Source organism: Lepidochelys olivacea (assembly GCF_965140295.1).
Source record: "Lepidochelys olivacea isolate rLepOli2 genome assembly, chromosome: 1".
NCBI lineage: Eukaryota > Metazoa > Chordata > Testudines > Cheloniidae > Lepidochelys > Lepidochelys olivacea.
Window position 1 is genome coordinate 289,205,350 of NC_140411.1, and position 12,628 is coordinate 289,217,977.

Sequence of the window (12,628 nt, forward strand, 5' to 3'; positions counted from 1 at the left end):
TTCATCCCAGGTGTAACAACTTCTCATCTCTGGTTTAACTCTATTTACTGTAATGCAGTTCTAAATTTACCCTTGTTTTAACTTTATTAAAGTCAATGGAGTTACACTAGAAATGAGTTTGGTCCTTTGCTCCAATTTCATCTCAGAACCTGACAGTTTTAAACCCTAAAGTTTCTGGGCCAGATCCAAAGCTAGTGTAAATTGGCATCGCTCCATTTGGCCCTTTGTGTAGAAGTAACTATCTTGCCCATAATGCTTTTAATTCTGTCACCCCTCTGTCAAGTTATAGCAGATTCTGACACCTTACAGACAGATTTCCCATTCTCGGTATATTCTTAATGCAGCTTTTTTATTTCACTCTACAAGCACCAGCCCTTGAACAGAGGTGGTCACAAACAGTATATAGGCAATCCCGTCCTTTTGGGATCTCAATCCAAACACCAGTGCTTGGTTCCCAGGAAACAATTCTGCTTTGATAAGTGACTCTAATTAGAGAGATTAAGGAAGAGCACAAACTCCCATGCTACCTACCACAGCTCCCTGAAAAAATACAAACTTTTTTTTAACGACTGAACAGCACTCACATGCTTAGAAAAAGAACTGGGAAAACTACACAGAACAGCACCATGATGTGACTCCCCCACCACAACATCTTTCATGGTGGTTCCTTGTTACCCCTTAATACTTTCAAAAAGCGACACCTTAAAAATTAAATAAATGGTGTTTTCTCTATTATGACATAGGTTATTTCATAATGTACTGACAGAAAGAATTCATTCGCTCAAACAGAATCCTTAAAATATAAGATCACAGGTGTGATGCCAGCTTAGTCCATTTCCCTTGGGAATAACTGGCTTTCTAATGCTTTTAGAATAGTTTCAAACTATGGCATGTGTTTTGGAAAAAGCTACCATCACACTTTGCAGAAATCCTTTACACTTGAGAAAATATTCAGAAACCCACTACCTTTTGTCACAACACCAAGCTAACCAATTTAACCATTTTCTCTTCAATAGACCACTGAAGAAAAAGAAAGAAGCCTTTCAATGTGAGAGCGAAGCTCTTCTTTCTTGGAAACCTAGCCCTTATTGCCAGTAAATATGGAGATTGCTTTTACAAACGTCACAGCTGGTGTGGTCAAACTAGCTGAAAGTGGAGCAAGATGTATCAAAATAGAGCAACAAAAGTGATCTACCAACACATCAGCAATATATTATCTATATGAACATCTCAACAGAGAAGCTGCTGTGAGGGTTCACAAAATTAGGTTAACCTTTGTCATCTAACCAGTCTTTTTATATCCCACAGGCTGCTGTGACTATACCAGAGGCAGGAAGGAGTGGGGAGAATGAGACCGTATTCTCTTTTCAGGTCTGGTCTTCTTTTAGTTCTACTGTGTCTTTTCATTGCTGAAGGCAAAAAGGCATCCTCAGGCTGTCGAAAAGGAATGATCTCCAAAGTGACAGAGAACCTATATGTCAAGGCAACTACTTTCAAAGCATCTATTCCAGTAAGTTAATCCCATTGGTTGGAAAGATTATATGTTCATTTTTACTTACTTACAGATATTTCTGTGGCATCAGAGTATCTGAGCACCTGGCAATTTTAATAAATTAATCCTCTCTACACTGCCATGAGATTGGACAGTATTGTTATCCCAGTTTTAAAGATGGGTAAAACAAGGGGGCATAGACAGGTTAAGTGACTTTCCCAAGGTCATGGAGGAAGTGTGTGGCAGAGTTGGGAACAACTCTGATCTGAGTTCTAGTCCTGTGTATTAATGATTATTATTTACTTGTATTACCAGAGCACCTAGGAGCCCCAGCCATGGCCCATGACCCCCTTGTGCTAGGTGCTATACAAACACAGAACAAAAAATCCATCTTTCCTCCTTCTGATCTGGAGGGGAAGGTTAGATGTACATTAATCTAAATTAAAATTCATTATTCTTTGTAGAAAGATCTCATCAAGAACAGAAGATTGTTAAAAAAGACAACCAAAAATTTGTTTATGGTAAGATCTGGATTCTTTGTTTTCCACTTCTTTACTTTGATCATATTTCATTCTGAAGGAGGTCGGAGGGACTGATCAAAAGGAATGGTTTCTGTTAGAGAATTTGGTGATTTGTGTTTAATTTTGAGGGACAATATTAGACTGAGGACCAGAGATTGAAAAACTCCCTACGAATAACACATTGGGCTATTAACACTGAAAAAGATTCTCTTACAGGCCCCCTAGCACTGGGATGTAGGGGGAGGGAATGGGAAAGGGAAGGGCTGAGTGACTGTAGTGCCAGGTGGGGGCAGTTGGAGGCACTTTGTCCCTGTATAAGGTAGAGGCTGGCATACTGTCTGGGATGATAACTGGGAAGACTAGTACTGGTGCTTGCTGCACCAGTGAAAATGGTATAGCAGGTGCTCTTCCCCAGCTGTATTTTCCAGGGACTAGCTAGTTCACCTGAGGGCCAAGACCATAGTTATGCCCCCATCTTCCCACATATGGCCTGTTAGGGTGTGTATTATGGCAGGAAGGCTAGTGGCCCCACATAGCATTCCGGAATCCCAAACAGCTGTGCTGAATTTCCCCCCTCCCCCAGCGCAATATTGCACTGGAAGAGGAGAATTGGACTCCTGCCTCCCAGTGAATCCACATAAGGACACCTATAATTTGGCCCAAATAATGTAATTTGGGGTTCACTATATTTGCTACATGTCTATGTTTCGCATTCTAGGACAGAAAATAATAGATTCATTGATTATACTTTTGTTAATGATCAGTCTCTGGTGTATTTCGCTTTCGGGTTAGCACAATATTGCATTGTCTGGGTTGCAATCCCCCCTGTGGTAATGTTTATTTGTTCAAAAAAATAAAAGCAAATGGCTGTCCATCGGGACAATAAAGAAATTGACAAAAGGATTCCTATTGCCCGTCTGTTTTATAAATGGTGAATTTGATAAAACTTAAATTTTAGGCCAGATTTGATGTGACAGTTTCACATTGAATTAATGTCTGATGTATTTTGTTTTCAGAAAAATTGCAGCGTTCGAGATCAGCTTCTCTCATTCTATGTGAAAAATGTTTTTGGAGGCCTTGATTTTGGAAGTGAAAAGGTCTACCTGGCTAGCGCCTTTCAGGCCCTGCAGGAGAACCTAAACAACTGTGTGAGTATCTTCTTTGAAGCGAAGTGAGCCAGGCTATCCCAAGCACCAGAAAAGGGCTAGATCATCCTTTTAGCAGGCGGGGTGATTCAGAGCTCTCTGAGGAGCACAATGCTTTCCTGGGGCTTCCCAGTTGTGCGGGGGAAATTTTACTACACTCATTTAGCATACGCCTAATGCTAGCGCTGCTCTGTGTGTGCGCACGTGTATCATAGAGCCTACTCCCAACCCACTCTCCACCTACTGCTTCCAGGGTGCAGCTACAACCTGAGCACTGAGGCTGCAATTGGACAGGTAGAGCTGGAAGAGGGGGACTCTGAACTCTATCCTATGTCCCAGCACAGCAGGGCACAATCTCCTGGAGGTTAGCTGGAGGTTGTCTTGTGCCAACACAGAAAACACTCCATGTGAGGGAAGCCTGAATACACGTTTTTTTCTCTCACAGAAGACTCCTAACTCCACTGACCTCCATAATAACTAGAGATGCTCACAGAGCATAATACCTGTTATGTGTTCCTACTTCAGCAATGTACCTTTAAGGAGTGGTTAATTCTTACCCACACTTCATTAATGCAGCAAAAAAATAATATTTCCATTTGAAACCGCTGCTCGTGTTTCATGAAAAATGAGACAAGAATCCCAAAGTATTTTGAAACAATTTTCACTGTATCATGAAACATCAGTTATTTACTCTCCTGAGTTTTATTCGTATGAAAACAGGATTGTTGGTCCTTAGAAATTCATCCCCTCCACCTGCTTTTCTCTCACTTGAAATCACAATCCCTTGTGATAATCTCTTCCAGGATTGCCAGCCATGGTGTCACAAATAGAGGATTCTGGTAATAAGTGACCATAGGTGCTGGAACTAGAAGTGTGGGGGGTGCTGCTGCACCCCCCAGCTTGACGTGGTTTCGATCATATCCAGGGTTTACAGTTCGGTTCAATGCCTCTCAGCACCCCCACTATATAAATTGTTCCAGCACCCCTGGAAATGACTAGCCGTTTATATACAGATGAGGAATGAAAGAGGGTAGAAATGTATGACACAAGTCATAGAATCAAAATGTATCTAATTATATCTATTAATAAATGTATAAGTAGATATTAATTCCATACAAATATTTGCAGTACAAAATAATCAAATGTAGAGAAGCCCTTGCAGCATTACAGCTCAACTAAAACACATTCTATATGTTTGTACCACATGAAAACATTAAAATATCAATGGGAAAACCCCCACCAGTACTCAGACTCTATCGTTAAGGACATCCTAGGTTTTTGTATGTTATAGCAATTCTTTATATATGTATATACTACATTCATACATACATGCATGCACACCCATCATGTAGTGTGCCATAATTTGATGTCTTTGACATATTCAGTTTGCCATATTGTATTTAAAATGTAAAGAAATTCCACTGTTTTTTCAGAAAATCAATTATGCCATTAAAGGCACCAACACATTCCAAGAAACTCAAACTACCAGCAATGACTGAATTATGAATATTAATTACTACCAAATAATTGCACTCTTTGCAACCTGTAGCACACTCTAACCTACAAATAACTTGGATCCTGTACTGTATAACTATGTAGACAAGATACACGGGGTTTTTTGTTGTATTGCACATTTAGAGCCAGTGCTTACTCGATAAAAATCTAAGTATTTTAGAGTTTAGATTTCTGGATATTGACAGGAACTGTACTGAAAAAATATTTATAGGCGGGAGAAGTCCCCTTCTCTTCTACTAGAAAAAAACAGGTATTTGAGAAAAGATTTAACATTAGCTTTCAGAATTTACTATAAGGCAAGATTTCTAATTTTTGTCATTTCGACAGCACTTTTAAAAGTAAACGCTATACTGATTTTAAATCAATGATACAAAATCTTACATAAGAATAACATAAAATGTAGACAAAGAACAAAACCCAATGAATACTTTACACAAAGTCCTGGATTGCTATACCGCTTCACCCCCAAAGAGTTTAGCAATCTCATGATCCTCTTATTTGCACATCTGTTGTCTCCTTTAGATAAGATACATTCTTCCTTTTTATGATTTATCTTATGTATAAGATGCTCATAAGAAGGAATTTCTTCCAAGTCAACATGCCAGTCTCAGAGGAGTGGCACATAATGATGGTGCCACCTTCCGGGGAATCAAGTTCTTGGGACAACCAAGGCAATAGTAATTCATTATCAGACAAGCATCTTGTATAGTCCCATGTACTCCAGAAAAGTCATATAGCTAAGATAGTTCTGACTCAGTCAGTAACATATGATTCCATACTATATATAAAAACTTCTATTTTTTGACCAAATATTTCTGATATAAAGGCCCTACCAAATAATGCGCACTACATTATCATTCTGATTATTACACCATCAGCTCAAGTCATTATCCAGTAGGCTATGGGAAAATTTTTCACAAGCATCTACCTGATTTAAGAGACCAAATCTCACTTTCAAAAGTGACTTAGGTACTGAGGATCCTTATTCCCATTTATTTCAATGAGACGTGTTCTCCCGTGCCTAAATCTCTTTTGGAAATGGATTTAGGCTCCTATGTCACTTAAAGCTTTTGAAAATTTTACCTTACATTTGAACAATGTGCCCAAATCCAACAAATTCATTGCATGATTTGAATTGTTGCAATTTAATTTCAGACTCACTAGCAGATCTTACACCACAGCCCGAACATAATCCACCTAATCATATAGAGAGCTCACTTTCCCATTAGGTGGAAAGAACAGTTGTATAATATGTATGAACACTTGGGGCAGAATTATTCTCTATAAATTATTTTGGGGCAATTTTATGTCCTGTATTTTACAAAAGTCACATTAGATGATCACAATGGTCCCTTCTGGCCTTGGAATCTATGACTCTATGAACAGTCATTTAAAAAAATAAATTCAGTGTCATCTCTTTTGGATGCATTAGTTCTGTGGCATACTGTATCACTGTTTAAAAGTATAAAGAATCATGACTAATTTGCCTAAAAAAAGCCTAAAAAGTAATGTTTAAATATTTTGTATAGAAAAGTTATAGCATTATCCATTAAAGTAGCTTTTGTTTACATTTTCTCTTTCCAAGGCACCTCTGATAAAGGTTAAAGGCAATCTAGACCTCAGTAGTTTTTTGCTTGATTTGTTAATAAGAAATATCAGATCTTGACTTCCTCATTTGCAGGAGAACTCCTAGAAGGAATAAGAATTAGTGGGACAATGACATCACAAAAGATTTTAATGATGAGTTGAGAGTAGTGGGGATCTTTAGTCGGAGTGTCATAATTTTTAAAATCATTTTCGAATCACTTGGAAAACTTCTTTTAAAATGAACACTACTAGTAAAAGACATTGTCAATGGCTTCATGCTCCTGACTGTGGCGGCTCTGTGATTTGTGCGGGGGGGGGGGGGGGAAGGGCGTGTCTTTTTTGTGTGTGTGTGCTCTTTGGGAGAGTGAGTCTCCCCTAAGTTTGTCTTCTAGTTTGCTACACAAATTCCAAACCTGGACTCCCTACTTCGCCATCAATTCAATCAGTCCACATTCTTATTCTTTGTATTGTGGTAGCACTCAGAGGTGCCAGTCAGGTTTGGAGCTCCACTGTGCCAGTTGATGTATAGACACAGCATAAAGGACCCTAAATGCCAGTTCAATCAAAGAATCAAAGCCAATTCTATAGGGATAGCTCTGTGATCTAAGCATCACACAGGCTCCCTGGAACCATAGGTTCAGACCTCAGCTGCTCAGCCCTTTGTCCTTCTAAATAAAGCTCTGGATTTTGCCCTCCTTACATTGAGCAGTACCTTACTCCTGGAGCAGGCCATTCACTTTTTACTCAAGCAGATGAGCAGTTTTGACAATTTTTCCTGACGAGTCAAAGGGAGCAAGTCTTTAAGTCTGCTTTCTTTCTCTAATGTTGCTCTCAGTGCTCCAGGGCCCCATCTGCTGATGGATGCCATGAAGGTCACTGCAGGAGGCTCCGTAGGCTGCTGAAGGGAAGAAAAAAACATTCAGACTGATAAAAGCAATGTACTGGACCAGTATCTTACTGAATTCCAATCTTTAGTTTTTACAGCATGGGTTAGATTAAATAAACCCTTTCCCTCCACACCCAGCTTCATTTTGATTCTTCAGTGATTATATAAATCTATGTTTCAGATAGCCATATGTGGCTGGTCGGATACCTCTACTTGACACTTACATCTATGGCTTCCTTGCTAAATTTAGTTACAGGAGAAAATGGTTTTCAGGCTTTATTCTGACAAAACTCCCAATGACTTCAATGGGAATTGAAAGTTTGCAGTTCAAGATTGCAGAATTGGGCCCTTAATTAGCACTAAAAATGGGAAGAACAATCATTAAAAATTCCACATGGAAACGTAAATTAACTTTGTAAATAGCTTTAAACCCACTTTAAGTAACCATGTAAGGGAACAGAATTGCACTCACTACTTTGCAGAGGTCTCTTAAAAGAAGGAGGTTCCTAACGTGAGTGGTCCCTTGTACAAGTTTCACTGTTTTATGTTTTATAGCTTTCCCAAGTGTGCTCACATATCTTCCAAAAGCTTATATAAACTCACCCATTTACAACAGCAAGTATGGCCCAAACGTTGCTACCTTTACATATCTGTATCAGAAGCACCGAGGAGGCTATATGACGGGCTCTGTTCTTCCTTATTATCAGTTGCTTACGCCAGACTCCACATTACAAGAAGTTCTTCTGATTTTCTTCTTGTCCCTTCAGCTACCTTGTGCTCCATCCACTAGAATAACTACGGCTGTCAAAAAAATAAAGAAAACATTTGATAAGGTAAAGCTCTGATAGTTGATTTCAAAGTTGCACTGTTTGAAAACATGGTTGACTTCTACTTCTAACACCTTTCTCTTACTGACAGCTTGGAGAAAAGGGCATCTACAAAGCCATCAGTGAACTTGATATTCTCCTTCCCTGGATTCAGACTTACATAGAAACCATCAAATAAAAGTCAAGGAAAGTGACACAAGAAAATGCCACCATACTGTGCACTCTAATCAAAACAAAAAAGCACTGCAAATCATCAGAAAGATGATATGCAATCAGCCTGGCAGTAATTTATCACACTGAAAAACTGTTTTTGTCCATAATGTCGTCAAGGCTGGGATTTCCAAGAGCACTCAGAGTTGGTCTAACTGTTCTCACTGAAGTCAATCATGGGATCAAATTCAGGCCTACCTGGAGCACTTTTGAAAGTCCCACCCAAAAACCATACGTTCTCATAGAAGAACCAACGAAGTAGTACAGTACCCCGGGCAGATGACACAGCCCTTGCTAGTACTTCACTCATTGCTCTGTACGTTGGGATAAAGCGCTATATCTAGTGATTTTAGTTTGAGCGCAAGTGGTTCTAATTACCTCACTCGCATTAAGGCTTACTTTTGTGCTTTGTTACGGATGTAGACATTGCTGGTGTGTAACATTATATACATAAATGAGACATGTTAAGTGTTTGTCATTACTGTTAATTTAACGTGATGTCTAATAAACATACCATTGTTAATGACAAAATATCTGCCTATTCCTTATGCGTGTTCTTTGAGATGTGGTTAACTATCACTGAAATGATGCAATGCAGAAAGCATATCATAGAATGGAATGCTGAGATGATAAATAAATTAATACAATTACTGATCTGGGAGATTGGGTTTGCAAGGTAAATTTAGCCTAAGTGTAAGTATTATTAAAATGAGGCTAAGGATTTACAATGAATCTTTCATATACTGTATAATTAAGAAAGAGCTCTAGTCTGAAATAGAATTGACTATACATATTTTAAAAAATTCCCAGTGGAGACTAATCAGGAATTCAAAATTATTTTAATCCATAGTATAAAGTATATATGTTGGTGTTTGCAAATACATGGTGGAATAGTTTTACAGCACCAAGCTGCACAGTAACTAATGTTCACACATCATTTTTACTGACCCGACGATACATAGGGCCACAGCTTGCCTTGTGCAGTAACACTCCATAAGCTAAGGGTGTGTTTTTTTCTCTTAGGGCATAGGTCCCCAAACTGTGGGGCGTGCCCCACAGGGGGCACAGAGGAACATGCAGGGATGGGGAGCAGATGAAGCCTGGGCCAAGCCCATGGTGGTGGTGGGGGGGGGGCGAGGAGGGAGCGCCACCCAGTTCCTCTCCAGGTCCCAGCCCCGGCTGCTGATCCTGTGCCCAGGGCTCCGCTCCTGGCTCTGTGCCTGGGGTCCCAGCTGCCGGCCTCAGCCCCTGGCCTTGGCTCCACTCCTGGCCCCGCCCTCGCCCCCAGCTGTAGCCCCAGCCACGGCCCCCTTGTTCCTGTCCACGTCCCCCCTTCCCAGAGCTGCGGCCTGCTCCTGGCTCCATCTCCGGGGGCGGAGGAGGGGTAGACACGGGTAAGAGGGGGCGTGAGATAACAAGTTTGGGGACTGATGTCTTAGGGCAATAGGTAGGCAGTTTGGGGGCAGAGGCATGAATGCTTTGTGCATATGCTGCAGTCAGCAGACTGTTACTGAGGGAGAGTATGGGATTCCTTTAGGGCTCAATCAATTATGAACTCTCTTGGGTTCCTGCACAGGGGAGCAGGCATGTGTAAGGAGCTACTTGCCTCCTTCACTGGCTACCCACATTCCTGGAGCCTATGCAGGGCCCAGAGTAGCTGCTGGCTGGTTGCTATTACTCTTCCAACACAGGTAGGTTGCAAGTGGGCAGGCAGGTGAGGAGCAGGTGGAGTTTTGGCTTTACTCCCAACCTCCAATGCCCTGGTCAGCACCCTGGAGCCTACACAGAGGAGGAAGCTGTGACTGTGATTCTGAGAGTCACAATCTGCCTTTTACCCTGCTCCGGGAGAGCACAGCTACATGTTACCACCGGTGCTGGAACTGGGGGGGGGAGGGGGGGTCAGATGGTCACGCTGAACCTAAAGAAACATATGCACCGTGGGAAAAACTTTTAACTAAAAGAAACATATGCACCGTGGGAAAAACATCAGAGGTGCTGGTTGTGGGGAGGCATGGGGGGGGTGTCACATCCTCCCCCCGATTTCAGCTAGGGATCACACCAGAATGTGGCCAGCAACAGCCTGTCGGCACTGCATGGGCAGGAAGGGACGGGAGCTACTTCCAGCCATAAGGGGAGAGGGGAAAGGGATGACTTGGCCCATATCTTTGCAGAGCTCTATCCCTTCTCCTCCCACCCCTGTGGCGGGAAGCAGCTCCCATCCCTTCCTGCTCCCACCGTGCAGAAAGGCAGCTAACGCCTCCAGGTTGCTGCTGGCCACTGACATAACCTAGCTGCCTCCTGTCCCCCAGCTGCAGCGCAGGCAGGAAGGGGTTAAGCCTTAGGGCATTGTTCACTGGAGCCCCAGGGAACCTGACTGCAGGGGCTTCAGTGGCTGTGGAGACTGGCCGGAGAAGGCTCTCCAGGGGAGGGTGTCCCCTGCAGGAGGAGTGGCACCGCACATGGCTGCTGCCTTGGTAACAAAGCCCAGGGGACGGAGCAGCCCCATGCTCCCTGGGGACAGTACCGGGGCCAAGCTTGGTGGTGGGGTGGGGTGAGATGGGGCAAAGCTGGTGCTAAACCCCTGCCCGGAAGGCTCTTGCAGAGCCTGCGAGTTCGAGGTGGGAACAGGCTGGAAATCACTTCCCTCCCCGCACCCACTCCAGTAATGTTTAGAACAAAGTTGTCTTATTTTTTTTGTTCATACCTTAAATATTATAATGTGGCTACATTTTGTACTCTGGTTATGTGTATTACAGTTGTACTCTCTGGGATATTTAAGCAGCATTTTAACTCCTTGTCCCCCCCCCCACTTCTACAAAGGTCCTGGCACCCTTGCATGCTACCCCTTACTGAAGCTGGATCACAGGGTTCCAATTCACCCTTTACTGAAGACCATTCAGATATGGTCCATACTGCCTCCCCACACAAACCTTCTTTGTCTTTCACAGTCAGGATGGCTCAGGGACCCACTGCATGGCTGACTCTACTCTGCCTCCTCAAACAGCCCTGCTATATATTGTAAAAGCAGGATTTTGCTCATCGTATACACGGTACCAACAAAATATCTATGTACCGTGAAATGTGATGACAGCCAATATACAGTGGCAATTTGCAATGCACTCTAATTTTCTTTAGCATCAATTACTTCATTTTAAAAATGGATACCAACATTTTGATAGATTTCTGGAAACCTGTCAGAAATCATAGCTGCATTTACTGATGACAAGCTATTATTTTCAATCCATGGGTTAATTATGTTGCTTGATCGCAGATTCTGTCACTCACATAGGAGAACAGAAAACTATCCCTTTATATTTATGTATAACATGAAGAATGATGAGATGAAGAAAGGAGCCTTTCAATACAGGCAATGAACTGTCATAACATCAGCTTGTCAGCTTTGCAGTCTGGCAATTAACTTTCAGCAGTAGTATTTACCACATACTGAACTATGGGATTTTTTTCCTGTTAAATTACAAGGACTGCTGCTCTTGAACAAATAGCATTGATTGAATAGTGTGTTTTGACAGAAATAACAGAATGAATTTCAGGTTTCAGAGTAACAGCCGTGTTAGTCTGTATTCGCAAAAAGAAAAGGAGTACTTGTGGCACCTTAGAGACTAACCAATTTATTTGAGCATGAGCTTTCGTGAGCTACAGCTCACTTCATCGGATGCATACCGTGGAAACTGCAGCAGACTTTATATATACACAGAGAATATGAAACAATACCTCCTCCCACCCCACTGTCTTGCTGGTAATAGCTTATCTAAAGTGATCATCAGATGGGCCATTTCTAGCACAAATCCAGGTTTTCTCACCCTCCACCCCCCCACACAAATTTACTCTCTTGAATTTCAGTGACAGAAGGCATTTCAGTGCTCAGCTATACTGAGTGCAGCGATCCTGGCTCAGATTCTTTGCTGGAATAAACTGATGCAGCTCTCTTGACTTCAGTGGAACATGGTTAATTTGCACCGTCAGAGAATTTGGTACACAGTGTTTAAAGAACTGAACGAGATGTGTCAGGACAAACAGCAAAGCTGTGTTAGTCTTGTAGCTATGTACAGTAACAGGTATACTTACTAGACTTGTACTTATCAATCCCCCAAATCATCCAGAATAATACATTATATACATATTCCATAGGTTTGGTGAAAATAAGAGAATCTGGAGAGGTCTAAGTAGAGGGAAAATGACAGCAGTTTCACAACCATGGACAATTTGCAGGTAAATTAAACTTTTTTTCAACTGCTCTATATCTTCAAAGACAGGAAATCAGATGAGTTCACATGAGAAAATAACAGCTTTGGAAAAAAAACCTTTGGTATCTCTCATATGATTGGTCAATGGATGACTGAAAACTTCCCAATGCTCATTCTTTACTTTTCAATCCATATCAACTTTTTCACTTCATTCTTTCCTGACACTACTGGAGAAATCTA

At 41.6% G+C, this 12,628-nt stretch overlaps 1 protein-coding gene across 1 annotated transcript; it reads left to right on the forward strand.

Annotated features, from left to right (window-relative positions):
- Positions 1-1,348: 1,348 nt before the first annotated feature.
- Positions 1,349-8,151, forward strand: IL26 (interleukin 26; the record flags this gene model as incomplete). The annotated part of the gene is made up of 5 exons (XM_084634556.1): positions 1,349-1,510; positions 1,957-2,013; positions 3,030-3,161; positions 7,914-7,979; positions 8,065-8,151. 5 exons carry the CDS (start codon positions 1,349-1,351, stop codon positions 8,149-8,151), a joined length of 504 nt encoding a protein of 167 aa, XP_084490682.1.
- Positions 8,152-12,628: the final 4,477 nt, after the last annotated feature.